The sequence below is a fragment of the Rhinichthys klamathensis genome, unplaced genomic scaffold, assembly GCF_029890125.1.
Source record: "Rhinichthys klamathensis goyatoka isolate OS25496 unplaced genomic scaffold, OSU_Roscu_1.1 h1tg000107l_1, whole genome shotgun sequence".
NCBI lineage: Eukaryota > Metazoa > Chordata > Actinopteri > Cypriniformes > Leuciscidae > Rhinichthys > Rhinichthys klamathensis.
The window spans coordinates 23,073-46,608 of NW_026606645.1; the positions used below are offsets into that span (position 1 = coordinate 23,073).

General features: G+C 38.5%; 1 protein-coding gene across 1 annotated transcript in view; it reads left to right on the top strand.

The window, feature by feature from the left end:
- Positions 1-6,975: 6,975 nt before the first annotated feature.
- The window catches only part of sorcs3a (sortilin related VPS10 domain containing receptor 3a), a 131,727-nt gene continuing 115,166 nt past the window's right edge, over positions 6,976-23,536 (top strand). The window contains exons 1-2 of the mRNA XM_056253533.1: positions 6,976-7,119; positions 13,504-13,662. Of these exons, the coding sequence (XP_056109508.1) occupies positions 6,976-7,119; positions 13,504-13,662 (303 nt within the window). The remainder of the gene's footprint in view (positions 7,120-13,503; positions 13,663-23,536) is intronic.

Sequence of the window (23,536 nt, forward strand, 5' to 3'; positions counted from 1 at the left end):
ATAAAAATTCTGATTGGTTATAACAGCATTTTGGGTGGGACATTGTCACATTGAGCTCTGATTGGTTAGCGTTACCAGAGCGCGGTCCAAAGTCCAAACGGAAAAACAGAGAAAATGGCTTCAAAGTCACGTAGTGATGTCTGGCTTCACTTCGACAAAATAGACGAAAAAACAGTTCAGTGCAAAATGTGCTGTGCCAAGCTGTCACACAAATCTACCACAAGTAAGTACAATGCGTTATCACTTAGTATTTGTACATCAAATGTCTTCCGATACCACCAATGACGCAACTCAGACGAGCATCGCATCTTTTACCGTCAGACATAAATGCACCGCAGCCAGAGGTGAAAAGATGACACAACTAATCACCAAAATGATAGCGAAAGATTTGCTGCCCATTCGTTTCGTCGAAGGAGAAGGGTTTAAAGATTTGATGAATTATGTTGAGCCCCACTATAACGTCCCATCGCGCAGTCACGAGAAGAATAGAAGCTCTATATGAAAAGACTGCTTCTTCACTGAAAGACAGACTGTCAAAGACAGCGAGGATGGCTATCACTACGGACGCATGGAAATCGCTGACCACTGAATCCTATATAACACTAACTTGCCATTACATTGCGGAATGGGAAATACATAGTGCAGTGCAGTGCAGAGACGCGCAGTTTCGACGAACGACATACCGCTGTGATATCCTTTAAATTGTATTCAGAATTCATCAATCATGTGTTTTTCAGTAATTTAAGTCAGTTTTACTCTGACTTAAGAGTAATTTTAGCCAATATACTGTAAAAATAACATTGTTCTATCAGAAAGTGCTAATGTAATCCAAAATATTTCTAAAATATTCAATTGATATCATTGTCTCCATGATGGATACGCCCCACCACCTCCCCCGAAAAAGCCCCGCCCCCGGACAAGCCCCGCCCCCCGAGTAATCGAGTACTCGTTTTTTGAGACCTATCAATGATCGAAATAAGAAATTGACAAAAATGCCCATCCCTAAAGCCATAAAAGCATAAACTGTAGTTTTGCCATATAGCAGAAAATCTCCTGGTTGATACATTTCAACCATTGGACAGTATATTCACCATCATGCCACCTAGCTCTAGATGGAGTTTACTCTATATTTTTCCTCTATTTATTTCTCACTTCACCTTCCTTTTACATTCATATCTAGAATGAGTGACGGTCTCTTTACTGTGAATAATCCTTGTGCCTTTATTTTGCTGCCACTCCAAAATAAAACAGTAAAGGTAAGATTGCATTGTAATTTCACTGAAATCCATTACTGCCCTATTGGTGGTGGGAGCCGCTCCTAGGAAGAGGCAAAAAGGAATTGAGCGATGGAAAATGGGAATCCTCCATGGTGCCTCAAATTAGATTGCCTCTGTTTGGAAGCGGTGTGTGGGATGTGTTTCTGAGACTGTCACTTTGGTATGGGGTCAGTGATGGTGTTCAAAACACTATCGTCTCTGCACTATTGCTGTGAACAGCAAGCTAACGTGATGGAGAAGTATTAGAGATTCGGGGAGGATTGTGTTGGCTAACAGCTCGTTTCTCCTACTAAATTATTCAGACTTGAGAAGCTGGGCCTATTCACTTTCTTTTGCTTTGGCTATATTTTACATGCAAGTCATAGGGAGAGCATGAATTATTTACTTTGCGTTGGTCCCCACAGAAATGTGAATGTTTTTTTGTTTTTTTTTGTGAGCTGTCATGTGTGATATTTTTCAACTTTAACTTGTTCACAAGTAGTTTAAACCAAAGCATACGTAATGGTACATGACATGTTAGAGCCACATTTCACTGAGTCACATTTTCTGGGAAAGAATGAAAAAGCAATCTTCAAAAAGGATGCAGTAGCATCATAAATCAAGTATATTCGTTAAATATTACAATGACTTATAAGATAGCGTTGTGTGAAGAACATGCTGAAATGTCAATTGTGCACTGGAAACTTGAGAACCTGATTAGTCTGATTCATGAATGAACCATTCGGACTGATTACATGAAAAGATCCAACTCAAAATAATGATTCATTCATGAATCAGATTGCTACTTCACTTCAGTGAATTCGTGACGTTTGGTCATGAATTTCAAGCTGTTCCTCACACACAAACTCTTAGTGTGTGTTCACACTTGAGATGTTTGGTTCAATTAAACCGAACCCTGGTGCGATTACTCTGTTAGTGCGGTTCACTTGAATAAGTGTGAATGCTGCCATCCGAACTCTGGTGCGCATCAAACAAGCGGATGTTCGGTAAAATCCGTCTTGAAAAATACATAATAAAAGCCGACCAATCAGGTTGTGAACATATCCCTATGCCTTTAGGTTCGGTATCTTTAGGTTTGATGTAAAAATGCCAATGTGAACGCTTAAAGGGATACTCCACTTTTTTTGGAAATAGGCTCATTTTACAACTCCCCCAGAGTTAAACTGTTGAGTTTTACCGTTTTTGAATCCATTCAGCCGATCTCCGGTTCTGGCGGTACCACTTTTAGCATAGCTTAGCATACATCATTGAAGTGGACAAGACCATTAGCATTTCTAAAAAAAAATTACCAAAGAGTTTCGATATTTTTCCTATTTAAAACTTGACTCTTCTGTAGTTACATCGTGCACTAAGACCGACGGAAAATGTAAAGTTGCGATTTTCTAGGCTGATATGGCTAGGAACTATAATCCCATTCCTGCGTAATAATCAAGAAACTTTACTGCCGTACCATGAGAGCAGCAGGCGTAATGATATGACGCAGCGCCTGAAAATAGTTCCGTTGTGTTGACGGAAGGTAGCCTATTTTCAGGCGCTGCGTCATATCATTACGCCTGCTGCACTCATGGTACGGCAGTCTTTTTTTTTTTTTTTTGAAATGCTAATGGTCTTGTCCACTTCAATGATGTATGCTAAAGGTGTATTTACACCTGCCTTGTTTGGTTCGATTGAATCGAACTCTAGTTCGTTTCCCCCTTTGGTGCGGACCTTTTGGGCAGGTGTGAATACAGCAATCGAACTCGGGTGCGGACCAAACAACCGAACCGAGACCCAGCTGAAGAGGTGGTCTCGGTACGGTTCCAAACGAACTCTGGTACGGTTCGTTTACGGTGTGAACATGAACCGACCCAATTGCAAGAAAGCACTGCGCCTTTGAGTTAACAGGCTTCCGTAGTCGGAGATTTTGGCATAATGGTTTGTGTTATTGTTGTTCAAGTGCGAAAGAGAATTCCATTCCGGCGCGCTGTCTGGCCACACGATACTGTTGCGCGTCTTTCTGCGTGTCGTGTGTGTGCGTCATTGGAATGGAATGAATGAATGAGTGTGTGCATCAGGACATTCACATACAGAGCGTTATCTTTAGTCTAATCGCGCATAGATGCAAAAAAAGCTTTTGCAGTTCATATAATGTAATGATGATAGTTACAAGGATGATGCTGCGTTAAACTGGACAAACTTAATCGCAGCGTTAACATTAGGGGTGTCACGATTCTCCAAATCCTCGATTCGATTACATTTTCGATTCTAAGGTCACGGTTCGATTCGATTCTCGATTTTTACATTTATTTTTTTAAAGCCGAAACCGGCCAATCAGGATGCTCTCTGTCTTACATGCGCTTCATGAGGCACATGCGCAAGATCTCTCGCTCTCTCGCTCTCTCCCGTGCGCGCGCTATACGGTTTGGAGCAGTTTTTTCTGTCTCGCATGCGCGATTGCGCGCTCTTGATCGCTCGCTCGTTCCGGGAGATTAATGCGGGCATCAGGGAGCCGCTATCAGGGAGACTCCAGGAACTTCCGCGAGACTTTGGATGTCTGCAAAGTAAACTGTGGCTTTTTGAAGCGCGAACGTAACATAGCTCACTGGAAATTAAAAAAAACTTACACACCTGCGACTTCAATGAAAGAGGAGGGGGTTCAAGTTCTGTCGATGGGTCTCCGCATCTGCAGTTGCCATGCTATCTTTCGAATGGCTGTAGCTAAGTTAGAGGAGGTTGACCATAGACTCGCAGCTTTTCAACACGCGTGTTTTTTCCCCGCTTGGCGGGGGCGTGGCAGCATCGACGATTCCATTTTTTAATTCGATCGATTCGAATTTTTTTTTATTTCGATCGATTTCGATTTAAGATCGAAATCGTGACACCCCTAGTTAACATTGACAGCACTTGTTAGCAGTATACAATAAGAATCTCATTATTTGAATGTGTGAACATAGCCCCTCTCTATGAATGAAAACTTTATACCTTATCCGTCTTCTGCGCAGTTTCTTCATATTGCGTTTGTACAGAATAACACAAATTAGTAAAATAACAAATATTGCAGTACGAAATATCTCCATGCTGAGCCTTTTTTGCACTTCATGATTTCCCTACTTGAGAATCCTTGTCCAATGAATGGACGACCTTAGCACACGTGTGGTTTTGTTTACAAATTTTGGTTCACTTGCAAAAAGAGCAGTGTGAACCGTACCAAAAAAATAAAATAAAATAAAATTGGTCCGGACCAAAGCAAGTGAACTATCGGACTTTCCTGGTGTGAATACACCCTAAGCTATGCTAAAAGTGGTACCGCCAGAAGCGGAGATTGGCTGAATGGATTAAAAAAAACTCAACAGTTTAACTCTGGGGGAGTTGTAAAATGAGCCTATTTCCAAAAAAAGTGGAGTATCCCTTTAATGGACCAGGACAAAACCTTTTTTGGTCCGGACCAAACAAACCAAGTGTGAACACACCCTTAAAAGAAAAGGTTCAAAACGTTTTTTTTTCCGTTTTTTTTTTTGTAGAGATGCTACAGAAGAACCATTTTGGTTCCCCAAAGAACCTTTCAGTGAACAGTTCTTAAAAGAACCACTTTTTTTTTCTTAGTTTGAAGATTTTAAGAATCTAAAGAACATTTTTCCACTTTAAAGAACCTTTTGTACACGTTTCCACGGATGCTAAAGGTGCTTCATGGAACCATCATGATCAATACCAATAAATAACCTTTTTTTTTTTTTTAAGAGTGTAGCTTTTGTGCGGAATATACAACATTTGAATGAGAGTTGTCAGATATTTTGAAAGAATCAGGCCAGGATGTTCTTCAAAAATTCACCTTTTGTGTTCCTCGGAAGAAAATCATAAGGTGTTTAGAGTGACATGAGGTTGAGTAAATTATGACAGAATTGATATTTTTGGATGAACTATTCCTTTAAGGCTTAAATAGCAAATATACATTTACTTGTATTATTAAAGAGCGTTATATTCCCACACAGAGGTTGAATAAGAGGGAGAAATCGGTGGGTGAGACATGGGACACAAGCAAAATTTTTACTCAGCTGAAATAGGCAACACTCAGGAGAACAAGAGAGGTGGAGGCAAAAATAGAGATGGCAGGAATGGCAAGACATGAGTTGCTGAGATAAAATGAGGGGTTGGAGGGGAGGGGAGAGCGAGTTCAGGAAAAGGAATTCAAAGTAAAACATGAAACTCTATTTAGCTTTTGGCAAATAAAAAAGCACAGGAACCGGGAACATGCAGTGGATTTTGTAGAGTTGACAAGAACTGTGGGTCTTTTTACAAAAAAATAAAACATTAAAAAACCCCTAGAAGTGTGTTTTTGTTATGATGTTTCTGTACTCACAGGCATAGATTTAAATTTTAACATTTAGAGGCATTTTTCAATCTTAGTATATCAGGTATTATATACGTTATTATGTACTTTATAGTATAGGCTATATAAAACATATATATATATATATTTATATAAATATTTTTTTTTTCTATTCTATTAATTTATATTAAAAAAAACATTTACTGTACACCTTTAAATGCAATGTGATTTTATAAAAGGATTTTAAAAGTTAAAATCAACAGCTTTATATATAGTATTGTGGTTGTCGGGTGTTTTTTTTTGTTTTTTTTTTACTGCTCCTCATGTGACCTGTAAAGTGCTTCTCACTAGTCAGAATAAATCTCAGCAATAGCACCTGTTGTTTTGGTTGCAATGATAAACACATAGAGTATAAACACTTCTCGGCCCCTCTGACGTGCCATTGCACATCACTATATTATGCGAAATAAAATACTTTCATTTGATACATCGGTTAGAAATGCTGGTATCATTCAGTAGTCTCTTATCTCTGTTAGGGACATGTTCCTATACCGTCCGTGCTCACGTCTGTATTGCAAGACTGTAAATATCATTAGCCTTTCCAAACAAATCAGCGTATGCTCTGGATCAGTTGTCACTGTTATGCCCAGGGGTTGCAGGATGATGTTAGTTTTGCTATTTGTAGAACAAGGCAGAATTGCTCAGCATATGCTCAGCAGATTGTGTTTGTCTTAGCGAGCTATTCCTCTCATCGCTGAGGATCAGGGAAATATAAATAGCCAGGAAAAAGAACAGAAAATCTGTGAAAGACCCTCATGAATATAATTTGCAGAAATCTGTTCAATCATTTGAGTTCGGCTGAGGTCCACAAATTCCAATCTCGATTCATTTTGCTGGGGAATGTACTCATTTCGGCCAGGTTATGAATGGAGCATGGACACATCCACACACACACACACACACATGCACACACACACACACACACACACACACACACACACACACACACACACACACACACACACACACACACACACACACACACACACACACACACACACACACACACAGACGTTGGTGCACCTATTATTATGAGGACTCTCCATAGACATAATGGTTTTTATACTGTACAAACTGTATATTATATGTATATTTATGACCCCTAAACCTAGCCATTACACACAACTTTCTGCTATTTTAGATTTTCAAACAAGATCATTCTGTAGCATTTATAAGCTTGTTTCCTCATGGGGACCAAAAAAATGTCCCCACAAGGTCAACATTTACTGGTTTTACTATACATGTGGGGACATTTGGTCCCCATAAAATAGGGAATACCAGGACCCCCCCCCCCCCACACTCCCACTCCCTCCATCACACACAAGAAACTAAATGCCTTCTGAATGCCATTTTGAAAATGTTGCTTCTATTTGCAGATCAACTGATTATGGCAGCACTTATGAGAGGCTGAACGATAAAGTGGGAGTCAAAACCGTTTTGAGTTACCTCTATGTCTGCCCCACCAACAAGAGAAAGGTAAGACACCTTTTATTCTCTCTGAGAGACTCCATGTTCCCCTACTTCAAATAAAGCTAGTTATTTAGAAATATTTCTTTATTTTCTGCTTTCCAAAAGCCTATAAAAAGATCATATACCAACCTGAACAACCTGCAGCAATTCTTGGAATAATGAGCCAAAATCACACCCGAACATCATCATGCATTATATTATATTATATTATATTATATTATATTATATTATATTATATTATATTATATTATATTATATTATATTATATTATACATTACATTATTTATAATACTTTATAATAGGTAAACGAATTTAGGTATATTTTGGGGCGTATTCCCTTCAAAACAAAACTAATCCTCTGCGTCCTCAGTGGCTCAGATGATGGGAGACAATGAAGACTCTTATGTTCCCTCTTACATCCAACAACAGAACACTGGGATTGCTTAGGAGACATTGTTGTCGCTGCGTGATTTTCCCCCCCAAACCACTTCAGCGGAAATCCCGCCCTGCAGCCGATTTCATTGGTTTAGGTTACAGTGACGGGTAGGTTTAGGGATCAGTGTTTGGTGTAGGCAATCAGTACAGTGATTGACATGACCAATGAAAACTTTAGAATCGGCTGCAGGGCGGGATTTCCACTGAAGTGGTTTGGGAGAAAAAAAATCACGCGTTGTCGCTACAGCTGCTCGAGCGCGGAGAAAATGGCGGATAGTGTACAACTCGCTGAGGGCGGAAACTATGGTAATGCAGGACTGTCAGTCAGCGGCCATGGGCGGGGCCAGAGCAGTATGATGTCACACTGCTCAGAGAATCAAAACGGCATATTTAATGAGACTGCTTTGGTTTAATGGGGATATAAAAGTGGGTGGATTTTTATCACTGTAGGGTGATTGTGTTCACACAATGCCAACACACATTTATGTCCAAACATCATGTAAAAGTGTTTTTTGCATAATAGGTGCCCTTTAAGATTAAGATTTTTTTATATTTTCGAAGGACGCTTCTTATGCCTGAAAAGGCTGAATTAATTTGGTGAAAAATACATTAAAAAAAGTGATATGTGAAATACATTCACCGGCCACTTTATTAAGTACACCTGTTCAACTGCTTGTTAATGCAAATATCTAATCAGCCAATCACATGGCAGCAACTCAATGCATTTAGGCATGTGATAGTCAAGACGATCTGCTGAAGTTCAAACTGAGCATCAGACTGGGGGAGAAAGGGGATTTACAGTATGTGACTTTGAACGTGGCATGTGTGCCGGACAGGCTGGTCTGAGTATTTCAGAAACTGCTGATCTACTGGGATTTGCACACACAACCTGGGTGAAAATGCCTTGTTGATGCCAGGGGTCAGAGGAGAATGACTTGTTTGAGCTGATTTAATTTGAGTGTATTTAGGTTTATAACGGCTCAGGTTCTAACCTTATTGATGAACATGAATTGTAGTTTGCGAGTAAAGCTGCAACTTCCTCAATCAACGTCAGATGCCCTCTTAATAATCTTCTGATGCGTGCAGTACAATTAAGTGAAAATCTCTGCGCTGCGTATAAGTGATAAATCTATTAGACAGTCTATTAGGGAAAGCACTTTTCATCCTGTTTTCTTCAAAAACACGGCCCAGAACGTTAAGTGCAATGTGAGTGCAGGCCAGCAGGGAGTCAAATAACCACTCGTGTCTCTGAACACGTCGAACCTTGAAGCAGACGGGCAACAGCTGCAAAAAACACACCAGTGCCACTCTTGTCAGATCACCAAATTTGGACAATGTAAGATTGGAAAAATGTTGACTGGTCTGATGAGTCTTGATTTCTGCTGCCACATTCAGATGGTCGGGTCAGAATTTGGCGTAAACGACATGAAAGCATGGATCCATCCTGCCTTGTACCATTTGTAATGGTGTGAGGATATTTTCTTGGCACACTTTGGGCCCCTTAGTACCAATTGAGCATTGTTTAAACGCCACAGTCTACGTGAGTATTGATGCTGCCCATGTCCATTCCTTTATGATCACAGAGTATCATCTCCTCATGGCTATCCAGCAGGATAACGTGCCGCCACTGAGCACAAATCATCTCAAACATGACAATGAGTTCACTATACTATAAATGGATCTTAATCCAATAGAGCAGCTTTGGGATGTGGTGGAACGGGAGATTCGCATCATGGATGTGCAGACGACAAATCTGCAGCAACTGTCAACCAATATCTCAGAGGAATGTTTCCAGCACCTTGTTGAATCTGCCATGAAGAATTAAAGCAGTTCTGAATGCAAAAAGGGGGTCCAACCTGGTACTAGCAAAATGTACCTAATAAAGTGGCCGGTTAGTGTAGTTTTACCATTTAAAATAACCGTTTTTTATATTTCAGCAGCCATTACCCCAGTCTTCAGAGTCACATGACTCAGTCAGTACTCATTCTAATTTGGGGCTCAATAAACCTTTCTTTTTCTTCTTCTTAGTTGAAAATGGTTAATGAAGTATGGAAAGTGTTTTTTCAGCAGTTTATTTAAAAATCCTTGCTTATTAAAAATTTCAGTTTCTTGAAAGAAAATGTAAAGACAGCCCATAAACATCCAAAAATAAACCACAGCATCATTCTAGTCGTCCTTCAAGCATATCTTAAACTTTGGTCCCTATCTGCCCTCATACTGTTCATTGGTCCCATATTAGTACAATTTCCCATCAGAACAGATGGATGGTCTCCTTGGAACAGCTCTAGATTTTAGTTTATTTCTGCTTTTGTGAACTGTATCTGCTCATTGGACACGCACAGTGCACAATATGCATCATCTGAAGGTATCGTTGTTGTTTAGTGGCTCTATGCACAAACTGGATTAATGCGTCTGCTTATTTCCCCGACTATGTGGGCAAACACCGTCCCGATCTAGAGAAAAGGATTGACTCTGGCAGATCCCATGGCTATTTTCAAATAGGGCTAAGTTTAGGCCTATAACCTTTAACAGAACACTTTTCCATTTGAGAGATGGGCATGACATTTCCGCAGCTCTGCCTGAGCTCTTAAATGGGAACTTGCCAAGAATCCAAAGTGCTTTGTGTGCGGCTCTTTTAGCACCCGATGGAGACGAGATTACATGCTGATGCGAAGATCGCCGACAAATGAGCCCGTTTATATTTCCACCACTCTATTTGTTATAAAACACAGTTGATCGGCCTTGACATGATTAATTTGAGACTCTGTGTCCTTTCCTGCTGTTTACACTACCTTACCGGTGCTGACACCAATCTCGTAGAGCGGCGAGAGGCTTGGCGTGGGCCATTAACTGTGCGCTGCATGTAGATTAGTTTGCAGGATGGTAGCCGTTTGGGTGTCGGCAGATAACAGAGAGCCCTCAACACTATTGATTGTACTTTGCAACTCTCCTCACTCCTTTGATCAGCTCAGAAACATTTGTTCACAGTTGTCATGTTCTAGTGACTTGAAAACTTCATTATCTGCTAATGCTCCATCAGTATCTGTTTGACCTCAGATTTGCGGTTTCCCGCTGCACAGCCCAGTTGTGACTCGCAGACCCCGTCTACACCTGGTATTAACATGGACAGTGCTAAATAGAGGTGTAAATTGGATCCGTTCTGATGCACCCAGACAACATAATAAACAATCAGTGATGCCGATGTAGATGCAAGTCAATCTTTTAGCATGAAAATAGACTAAAAACTGTGAATGATTAATGGAAAAGTCAGAAGACTGCAGCTCTACAGTACATTATCTGACTGTGATCCATATGTGCATATAATCTATATAATATTCTGCCTCGCATACTAAAAAAAAGTAGCACATTTGTGCAAATTTTGAACTTTCATTACAGCATATCCAGTATCCATATATTACATCAGTAAAGGGTGAAGATCTCCACCCATTAATTTAATCTCCAGGGAAAAATGGGAATTGCTAGCGCAAGCATGTTATGCTTAGCTCAATGAGAACACTGTCAAGTAAAATAGTCCAGTACATCTGACTATATACATTCTTGAAATAAAGGCATATGGTTCCATGAAAAACATTTAACATCCATGGAACCTTTCCAGTGCACATTATGTTCTTTATAGCAGCGCTTTCTCAACATTTGTGTCTCCAAGGTCCCTGATTGTCCATAACACTTTTCATCTTTTCCAGTTGTTTATAATTCAGGATGGGGATTTTTTTATGTTATTTTACCACAATAAATATTTAATGGTATTTTAAGAGTTTATTCACTTACATGAGATTTTCAGGTCTAGAAATCACTTTTAATATTCCCTTATATATCCATGTTGTCCAAGACTGTGGGAATCTTGTTGGGAAAAAAAGTTGAGGGGGTTAATAAAATGAGAAATGTATTGATTTTTTTTATTGTTTTGTCATGCTTGTTTAGTCTTATTTTTAACCCTTTTAACCTTTTAGTCATCTTGAGGTAAATTCGGTGAGGCCCCCAAGTGGACCCTTAATTCAGGACCACTCATTTAAATATTAAAAGAAAATTCTTCAGATCATAGGTGCAAAATTGCCGAGCACACACGGAAAACCACAAGATATCCTCCGTAATTTTAACCAATCAAAAAATCGATTGAGATTCAGGAACCTCTCTGATTGGTGGAGCTCACATTCGGTCCCGGCGGGTCGTAATACACACAATTCTATTGTTATATTTAGCGTTACAACATAACCTGTTATAACATAAATCAGTGCCTATGCTTCAGATGATTGACTGGAAGTTGTTCTTCCTGAGCACTAAGTTAACCAGACATAATGCGAAAGTCTTTTCCCTTCGATAACAAACGCTACTACTCAATGCAATATTACGAAAAATAATTAGACCCTAAAATCTCTGAATTGCATCTGACAAGCCCAAAGACACCAGAAGACACAAGGGGCCCTTTTCCATCTTCTTATAATGATAATGAACAGTAAAAATCGGGGGCCCAGGCCAACAAAATCCTGGCTGCGTTTCGGCTGGCTGTTTATTGCCGCTTAATGAAAAACAATTTATCTAAATCACCGCCCCGGAGGATTCGTAGTTAAAGCTTGTGGAGAGAGAGGTGGGATTTTTGTCAGTGACAAATGCACCACTGTTTTTCCAATTCAAATCCAGTTGAGGGAAGAAAACAGCCGTTTACGAGAGAAAGAGGCGAGAGAAAGAGTGAGACGATAGAGGTAGGGAGGTCTCGAGCTTATGTTTCACAGTTTGCTTGCGAAATATTAACACGTCTAGATGTCAACTATAAGTGTGCACGGTTAAATTAATGTGCGACGAAATGCTTTAGAGCCTGTTAGTTTCCACTTAAACTTGTATAACTTTGAATATACAGTATACGTGCCATTTTTCCAAGCAGTAAAAATCCGTAATGAAAATGTCTGCAACTGTTTTTAGCACTGAGGCATTCTCGTATGACAATGAACACCGTGCCTGGCATTCAGGTGCGAGCCCATTTAATGTGCAGACAGGTGTACTTACCCTTTAATTATCATGGAGATCATATACAGCTGCCCAGTCAAGCACGGGCATAAAAAGAAACACTTTCTGTAATGCAGCATATTCAGTACCAGAAGGGTTTTAATTCAATGGTTTGCCCATCCACAGAGTTGCCTTACAGCCAGAACCAATTTAGGAAGAGCTTGGAAACGAAGTCAAGGTCAGTTCTAAAGTGGAACCAGTTTGCTCAGTGTGTCACTATTATTCCATTTAGACTGGAAGTAATGGTCATCCTTGACCTAGTCTGAGCTTTAGGTTTAAAGCCTTATTGGAGGAATAGTTCACCTAAAAATTAAAATTAAATAGAGCAAAATAGTCATACCGTGGGGATTTACACACATCATTCTCCTTTGTATACATAACCCTGAGTTTTAGTTGTCCCTTGTCGGTTCACTCTGACAGACATATAATTGGGAGATACAGAATGACAACTGATATTTACACTGAACAAAATTATAAACGCAACACTTTTGTTTTTGCCCCCATTTTTCACGAGCTGAACTCAAAGATCTAAGAATTTTTCTATGTACACAAAAGGCCTATTTCTCTCAAATATTGTTCACAAATCTGTCTAAATCTGTTTTAGTGAGCACTTCTCCTTTGCCGAGATAATCCATCCACCTCACAGGTGTGGCATATCAAGATGCTGATTAGACGGCATGGTTATTGCACAGGTGTGCCTTAGGCTGGCCACAATAAAAGGCCACTCTAAAAATGGGGGCAAAAACAAAAATGCGTTTATAATTTTGTTCAGTGTATTTGCATTTAATGTCAGTAGTCTGCTATACTGTTATAAAGATCTTATTGATTTACATTGCATCTTACTTTTTGACCAAGAGTTGGTTCAGACTATTATTTTAATATGTTGAGCTTGACAGGGTTAACTTCTGTTTTTATTTTTTTTATTTTTTTTAGATAATGGTGCTGACGGACCCGGAGTTTGAAAGCAGTGTTCTCATCAGCTCAGATGAGGGTGCCAGTTATCAGAAGTACCGCTTGAGCTTCTTCGTTTTAAGTCTGCTTTTCCATCACACACAAGAGGACTGGGCATTAGCCTACAGCCATGACCAGAAGGTAAGCAATGCTGATTCTGAGCAAAATAATGAGCCTTCAGTGGTAAAAAACCACAGTTGATCATATTTACTTTCTTAATGCACATACCTGGTCTTATTGAAAATGACTCATCAGTTCTTGTTACTCCAAAAATAAAGGTTCCAAAAGGGTGTTTTCGCAGCACTGCCGTAGAAGAACTCATTGAATAGCAATTGTCTCATTGAGTAGCAATTGTTCAGTGTACAATAAGAAACTGAGCAGTGAAGGGTATTTTCTGCTTGTTTAGGCTGCATAAAGAAGGCAATCATGGCGATTTCTGTTCCTAAACGGTGGTCCTCCTTCATACAGTGAGAGAGGTTCAAAGACGGCCATTGTCACATCTTGCGACCAAGAATTGCCTGTGAGACTTTTGACTTTTAAAGGTGTCCTTTTATTTGGCAGTGATTCATGTTCGTAGTCGGTCCTTAAAGAAAACCCATTGAAAGTGTGTGAACAGAATTGACATCCAGCAAAGTGAAATTAGCTAGAGCTTGTAAATATATCAAATATTTCTGTCCACACTTTGTATTAGTCTTTTGAAGGATAATTTGTATGGATTTGTTGTGTTTTATAGCATCTGAATGTTGTTTACATTTATATACACTACTTTTCAGAAGTTTGGTGTCAGTAATATTTGTATTTAAAGAAATGTATTTATTCAGCAGGGACACATTAAATTAATCAAAAGTGACAGTAAAGACATTTATAATGTTACATCAGATTTATATTCCAAATAAATGCTGTTCTTTTAAACATTCTATAATTGAAGAATCCTAAAAAAAATATCATGGTTTGCGAAAATATATCAAGGAGCACAACTGTTTTCAACATTGATAATAATAAGAAATGTTTCTTGACGAGCAAATCAGCATATTAGAATGATTTCTGAAGGATCATGTGACACTGACGACTGGAGTAATGATGTTGAAAATTCACTTTTTTTAATATATATATATTCAAATAGAAAACAGTTATTTTAATATTTCACAATATAACGGTTTTACTGTATTTTTGATTTTTAAAAAAAAAAACATCCTTGGTGAGAGACTTTCAAAAACATAAAACAATTCTTACTGACCCCAAACTTTTCAACAGTAGTTTACGTGTTCGAAGTGTGATTTGTAAGCATGGATGCAAAAAGACTGATTATGTCAATGTAGAATCCTTTTCACTTCTGTCTCTAAACTTTTAGTGATAAAACATGGAATATCTCAGCCATACTGCAATGTGCTTGGAGACAGTCATGCTTACTCGCTCAAAAAATGACACACATTAATGCTGTGGCGACATGGCACTAAAGTGTCTTATTTTCTGAATGGACAAGGGTGGCTGACACTGTGTCTAGTCTCATCAGGATCAGAGCAGAACTGTGGATAAGGTCAACACCTGAAACATTGTCTTATAGAGAGGTGTCAGGCTAGTCAGGTCCACTTCTTGATGATTCATTAAAAACAGATGGTGGTTTAGGCTCAGCTTTCTGCCTTTCCTCTAAAGAACTCCAGCTCAGGCCCTTTTACAATAAAGGAGCCTCTGGGAATCTGGCAGAAGAAATAGCAATTGATCCCTGCTCACTCGCTAAGCCTGGTTAACTGAGGTTTCATTGACCAGCAAAAGTCCACAAAAGCCATTCGATGTCTTTAATGATACTAATAGCTGACTCTAAATGGCCATTTTATGCAACCGCGAGGAAAAAGATTGCTACAGAAACAACCATGGCCATGAACTTAAAGATACACCAAACAAGCCTCACTTTATTTGATTCAATTGGGTTGTTTCTATTAATGGAATATTCTGGGTTCAATATAAAATATGCACAATCAATAGTAGTTGTTGCATAATGTTGCAACTGAAGCAAAAATGTAGGTTACAGTAAGGCATTTTCAAAGGAAGTGAATGGGGCCAATTTTTGAAGATTTGAAAACAAAATCTTGAAGCTTATAATTTGACAAAATTCCTAACATTAATTATATTGTTAAATCAATTATTTGATGTTGCTGTTAAATCATCATATTTACAGTCAATTTTGGGTTTATAGCATTGCATGTTCATGGAAATGTTTCTAAAACATAAAAATGTGTTTGCGATTTTAAAATAATGGTAACATGCATATTGTTTGCATCTCGTGGCAATATTATTGAAACGGTATGTAGTCATAAGTTGGGTCAGAGGTCACCCTTCCGCTTGAACTCGACTCTCTCATGAACGTGTATACGGCCATTGCCGGAAGCCAGTGATTATAGTTTATTAAGTTTTAAATATGGATATTTTTCTTACAAAAATCCATCGCTTCGCTTCAGATGGCATTTATTAATCCATTGGAGTCGTATGGATTACTTTTATGATGGATGGATGTGCTTTATTTAGGCTTCAAAATTATCTTTTTTTTTTTTTGCTATTGTTTTACCAGTTAGTGCCATTTTTTGCTGGCGCCCAAACAAAATCTTTCTGAAAGCTCATTTTTTGAGATATCAACTTCAAATATGGAACACAACTTTTTTATATTTATACCATTGATTTTCTAGCAGTTTTAGAGTTCAACAGGTTTCATAAAATATATATTTTATATAAAATAATGTTCATAAATCATTTTCATAAACTTATAAACCTCCATAACTCTTTTTTTGGTTTCACTTTTTAAACTTTGGTTTTATTTCAACAATAATCTGCTATGGGTCTTCTCTAAAATGAGACCAAACTTAAGCCTCTGCTCCCAAACTTCAAATTTGTATGACAGTTTTTTGACACAGATATTTTTGTCCATTGTGGACCTACAATATCTTTTTTTACATTTACACACAAGGGTTAAAGCTATTAAAAAGCCTTCAGAGAGGTTTCTGGCCTTGATATGCTGCAAGCAAAAGGTTTGTTGAATTTCAAACATGTCAGAATAAATTCTATGAAGAAATCTATCTAGGACTTTGGCCTGAACTGATGAGAATGTTTTGTCCGCAGTCAATTGGCTGAAACCATGGATTCAAGGTTTTACAGGTTAGCAAGCATTTTCTCCATTCAAAAATGGCAAATAATCCAGTGTATTGAAGTAGATATTTTACCAATTTGCTTCTGGAGGGCTCTTAAAAGAGAGACTTTCTTAAAAGTGTTACTTTTCCTGGTGTCTTATGACACTGTGCTCAAGGACTGTGTACATACTTTTGGTGCCATCAGCCCGCCAGACAGCTTTCGCCAGGTATTACAGACCCCCTTTCCTGAAACATATGTTTGGTGTGCAAATCTTCCAGCTTTGGGTGTTTCTGGAAGAGTTGAGATTAAAAATGTTGCATGGTAGATCGTTGAGAGATGACAAAACTTTCATTCTCCTTCAGGCACAGCATTGGCTTCTCCTCTGTAATCTTCCTTTTTAAATTGAAGAAAAATATATCATCAATGTCGCTGCTAAAGAATTCAACTGTTGTTTCTTGTTTGTTGCGGGAGTTGTCTAAATAAATGACAAAAATAAATTATACCCACATTCTATCATTCCAGCATTTTGCTCTTGATAACAGACATGTCATTCTCAAAGTTCTGTGTGTTGTCAGCTTTATCATTCCTGTTGAATGAGATGACAGAGAATTCATTTCAGCTTCAGGGACTTTGCACCATTGCAATATTCATTGAATTGTTTGTTTTTGTCATGCTATTTATGTCCAATTCTTTTATGTTGTGATTATTGGTTGTTTTATGAACCCACAATACTGAAGCAATACTTTGAGGCACAATGTGCAATTCAACTCTGTATTCTATATTATCACAGGTTTGAATGACTCCAAAGATAAAATAAGATTTGTCATATTGCCTACCTCTACTGTGGCCTAAATGGTCTGTCAATCATTTTTCTGATTTACTTTTTTCTTCTTCATTTTGTTATCTTGCAAAGCTACATTTTTAAAATAGATAACTGTACTGCTCTGTGACTAACATCTTAAAAACCAACATGACAAAAAGTGTTATTATATGTTTTGCCATATCGCTCACCCCTAGCGCAATGATTTCTGAAGGATCATGTGACACTGAAGACTGGCGTAATGATGCTGAAAATTCAGCTTTACATCACAGGAATAAATTACATTTTAAAATATGTTTAAATAGAAAACAATTGTAATAATATTTCCCAATATTACCGTTTTTGAGATACTTTTTTTCCCAAAAAAACCTTTTGAACGGTATAGCACGTATCATTAACCCACACCTATGTCAGGCAGATATATGTCAAATCTCGATAATTTAATTCAAAAGTGACAAAAAAAACACAATTTAGCAGGGAAATACCCCCTCCGCCATGGGCCACTTTTATGACACTTTTCTCATTTTGGAGTTTGACAGTTAGCCTGACTACGTCAGACTTCGTACTTCCGCTCAATTTCATTTCGCTTCTGTACTCAGTCTGAGACAGCGGCCTATCTATCCGTTTTCCTCCGGCCTGAAAACAGCCGGCCAATCAACGAACAGAGGACGAGCTAAAAGCTGTGACGTAGTCGCTAAGCGCCGAGTTTAAGATTAGGTCAGGGAAATCGAAAACGACTGCGGATGCAATTCGCTCTGTTGTGGAGAATATTCCCGGCATTAGCAAACTGAAGCCCGAACAAGAAGAGTGTGCATTAAACATTTTGAATGGAGGTGATGTTGTGGCCCTACTCAGTGGTGTAGTGGTGCCTGGAGAAGTGGGTATACTCTTAATTTATGCCCCCAATATTTTTTTTAAGCGTCCCAGCAAAGGATGAACGCTCTTTGTTATAGACAGTGACGTAAGACTAGTCTTGCATTAGTATTGAATATGCAAGACTGTAGAATATAATGAATACAATAGAACATATAGAATCACTAGTATTCTTGCATATCAGGGCCGTAGGGTTTTCTAAATACCCCGGTCCCATTAATTATATTGCTATATCCCCCCCAGGGAAATTGTGATTTTCCTGATCTCGACATGAGCATTTTAAGGTGTTTTGATGGCCAAAAAAATGGACAACAGTAGCTTTAAAAGCATGAAGTATTCAATCAGATTCTTAAACTTGATAATCAGTTCCAGTTTCAGCTACTTTTTCTTTCCTAAATTAATCAATGTTTTTGGACTAATCTGTTCATTTAATTAATGATTCAATTGCTCACTCATAAAGACAGTCACTTGTCGCCGCCTTCTGGCTTAATGATGCAAGTTGCGCAAACACAGACAAGCGGAGTGATACAAACAGTGAAAAGTCGAACACATTCGAGGTAACGTTATACAAATATATTTATACAATAATAATGGCAATATATTTAATAGGGTGCTTGTGTTGTTAAATTGAGCTTATAATTTCCACTGTCTTTGATCAACTGTCCTCCACTGTCTTCTGTCGGTCATTTAAAACTTCTATCGAAAACCAGCCGTATATTTTAGCTACTTGCATCTTATCTCGCACTGTATGATCGTTAACTGAAGTGAAGCGTCGCGTTGGGATTCGCGCTCGGCTCGCGCTTCTGTGAACAAAAATCCTGCTTGCTTTGATTGGTCTCAAACATTTTGACATTGACGAGCGGGTGTTTGAGTGCTGAAGCAGATCAGATGTGGTCAGTTATCGTCGCGATGGAAGAATCATTGCAGCAACAAATTAGAGTTAATATTAGGGGTACGACCCTGGGTGTTTTTTATTCATGAGATTGGATTAGCAACTAAATATGATGCGCATCAGAGGGGATTTAGAAGTGGGTATACGCAATGCCGACTGAAAAAGAAGTGGGTATACGCCGTATACCTGCGTATACCCTGCACTACACCACTGGCCCTACTCCCTTTGGGAAAAGTTTAATTTATCAACTATTACCGATCGTCAGCGAGAAACTGGGGAGCCTTTTGACAGGTCAGTGTCTCCTTTCTTTTCCAGGTCTTAAATATTGCCATGACATGCTGTAATCTTGCAATTAAGTTGCAGCATTTCCGACAGACTCGAGATGAACAAAGAGCTGTGTTTAACAGAACTAATCCTAACTTTGACAGTTGGCTGCAAATATTTTTTTTGTTTCTCTCCACTGTCAAATATCAGTTTAGAGGCCCTGATTGTACCGTGGATGCGTAGATTAACTTCGCATAATCTGCAAAAGTCGTTTACAGCCATGTTCACTTTGGTATTTCGCTCGCATCATCAAGTGTTTACAGTTGAAGTTCGATCATAGATTTGAGTTCGATGCATGATGTCTGTGGTTCTATGCGGCTGTGTCGGCGCATAACATACGTCATATATAAACTTATCTGATTGGCTTACGGGTAACCAATGATTTTAAACTTCAGACAAGCGCCCCCTAGCGAGAGAGAAAACACTTCTCTATTATGCCATTCCAGACTCTGTCTACGAAGCAAAGTGAAGTAGCAGAGTCTGGTATTACCAGGCTATTTGACAGTAAAAATCTGCATCTGATTTCATTGTACAATATATGTAAAAACAACAACCAAAAAACAGTGAGAACAAGTAAAACCATTTTCAAAAGCTTTGGATTGGATCAACGCATGAGATTCTCCAAAACAAGTTCACCAGTGATGTTCCAAAATAAGAGTCACTAGAGTGATGTTTTCTTATGAGAGTGTATTGCTTTGTTCCATCAAAAAAAAGCATTAATCTGTTCAGCTGAGTGCATATCATTGTCACATACTTCTGACAATCTGACACATTCACAATCAGATAAACACTCTGGTTTATCACTGTGACTCACTTGAAGCATCTTTTGTGTCTTGTCTTGAGGAGTCGAAAACAAACACCTGTCTGAAAGACTGAGCATTTTTCACTGTCAGATTTTTTAATCTGTTTTTTTTTATACAAAACTTGACATTTTACAGAATTTCCTTCATAATGTTCCTTCGAAAGAGATAATAAAGAATAAACAATGCACTAAAAAGGCTAAAAAAGACTAAAAAACACCCAGTCCAAGCATGATAAAGAGATAAACAGAAGAAATATTACGCCATATTTATATGACGGAAACAGCAATAGCAAGGGTTTTGTGCATTTAAGAATTTTAGGAATGGATTATTACTTAGTTACTGTACATCGCACTACTTGTACCAAAAAAAAATAGAATATGAAAGTTTGCATTTCGTGTGGTTTTTTTTTTTTTTCATTTTTAAATGAAGGAATTTTTCGAAGCATGTGGATTTTACACTGGTGTTTTCCCCATGTTTTTATTTGTGTTGGGTTTTTTGGATAAGGGTTAAATATCTGTAAACTTAACAGATCATTTCCTATCTGAAAATGAATGTACCTTATCCATTTTTCTTACGGTGTGGGGTCTAAGTATTATCAAAAAATTAATTATTATAGAAATTAGAATATTTTTCAAACAACATCACGATTGAGAGCTGTTGTTCCCGATAAAGCAGCATCATACCAAAGTAGTGATATTCAGAAGTAAAAAAAAAGGTATTATTTCAAATGTGATATTGCTTGCATTCAACAGTTTAATAAACAAAATGCTAATTTTGAGAAACTTATATTTTAGACACAATATTGCCAGTTACTTTGTCTGCTTTTTACTCAGTCAACGATAAAAAAGCATAGTTCTAAACAGAGACTAGCTGTAATTCATTTCTGAATGAGTGTTTTTGAACAAATCAATTGAAGTGAATAATTCATTGGCTCAATGATAAAGAGTCACTTGTGTCATTCCATAGGTGATTCATTTCTGAGTGAATCAGCGTTTTTAAGCCAATCGATTGAGCTGATAATTCACTGCCTGAATGCTTGAAAGAATCATTTGAATGAAGATTTAACGACTCGCTCATATAGATGTTGCCTCCTACTGGCATAATAATGTAACCTGCAGAAAGAGTTGCTGAAAAATCCAAAACTATACAATACAAAACTAATATACAGACGTCACCATCGTCAAAACGATCCCCGTTCACACGGATTCGCAAAAATGACTGAACACGCTGTATTCTGCTGCCAGGCCAGTAGTTGGCGATGTCACTTTGTAAAGAAACACTTTGTGCTTATAGACTGAACACGTAATACACATAAGCATGACGTCACTTTTTTACAAATTCACGTTTACACTGAGACGATAAAGGTATCGTTTTCAAAAAACTTGCACTTTGAAACCCGTTTCAAAGGTTTGTGTTTTCCCGGCCCCCAAAACGCTGTTATTGTGTAATTGTGAACGACCAAAAAGCATAAAGTTTTACATTTTTAGTTGAAAATGGTGTCGTGTAAACTGCATCAGTTATGCGAGGGGCATAACTGACTTCAAAATGTTATAAACACTCTTGAAGAAAAAAAATGAGATGACTAATTTTAAAGACTAGTCTAAGCAGTTTATACAACTGGCCACAGAACCAACTGATTGTAAATTATAAATAAAACACATACCTTGTGAAAATATAGTATGTCATTCCAAATATATACCCTATATGCTATTTTTGTGAGCATGTTCTGGCAATATATTTGTCCATGTGTAACCTTTTTGCTTCCCATCAGTCTTTGTGTGAATACAAAACACATTGGCCATATTCAAACCCCAGTCACACTGTCAGCACTGTAGTTCTCCAGCTCTCTGACCTCTCTCCTGGGGTGGCTGCCTCACGGGACGGCTCGTAAATGCCTGTGGATAACTCCTCAGGTGCTCCCTGACCTCCCGCATCATTCACAAAGCTGAAATACCTCCCCAGAGAGACAGACAGGGAGAGAGAGGGAGGGTTGATGGGGGATAACAGATTGAGAGAATAAGGGAGAAATTGAAGTATAGAAATTCATAAGGTATCATGACACGCTCTCCAGAAAGATACAGAGAGAATTAGAAGAGACAGAGCCGGGTGTTAAGCCTTGAATGTGATCGCATCCTCAAGTTGTTGTTTTTTTCCATTTTGAAGGTTTATTTACATAAACCCCACCCCCAAGAACACGATTTATATATTATCATGACAGAATATGCTAATCAATGACTAGAAGATCGTTAACTCCATATCAGCTACATAAATTCATCAACTAAGCATTCAGAAATGTCCTGTTGCATTCTACGTCACTTCTTCTTGAGTCTCTCTATCTTTGTCCGACTCCGGTTTGAACATAAAAGGCTGAACAGTGTCTGACATTTTCAGTGAGTGTCTGTGTGAAGCAATGAAGTAACACACACATGAGCTCTTGAAGCTCCGCCCTCTGTGCCGGGAGCAGCAGCTCATTTGCATTTAAAGGGACACACAAAAACAGTTGCTGTGTACTCCCGATTCGCATACTATCCGTCCTAAATAGTATTCAAAAATAGAATTAGTACGTCCCAAATCGTAGTGTGTTGAAATGAGTGTTCCAAAGAGACCCGGATGGTCTACTATTTCCGGTCAGAATCCGAAGTGCAGATCGATGCACACTCTAACGGCTAAGTGAAAAGTGTTCAAAAACCACAGACATGGAGGACGCGTGAGTCCGACGGTTATGTAGAGAGGTTTAGATAAAGGGGTTTGAGTGATTAATTATCAGTATCTAACCTGACGAAAATGTATTTATTCAATGTTGTCCACATTATATTGCATCTGCAGCAGCATTGTGAACTTTTGCAAAGATATGTTGGCATGAAAGACCCACGACTGGCAGATGAACGTGCTACAACATTTCTCTCCGAAACCGTAAGAAATTAACTTAGATTGAATGGAGGATTTTAACTGTGACGAGATGATTAACAGGGCAGTTTACGGTGACAGGATGCACGCAGCACGCGACAGATCTGTCCGTTAAAGATGACGAAGTAGTAGGCTATGTCCCAAAGCTTGCCTACTCTTTTGCTACACACTCAAAAGTATGTACTTTTTCTTCACAAAAAGAGTACATACTTTTAGGGCGTAGTATAAGTAGGCGAATTGGGACGCAGCAAGTGCGTTTTTGCTCACCCTCAAAAA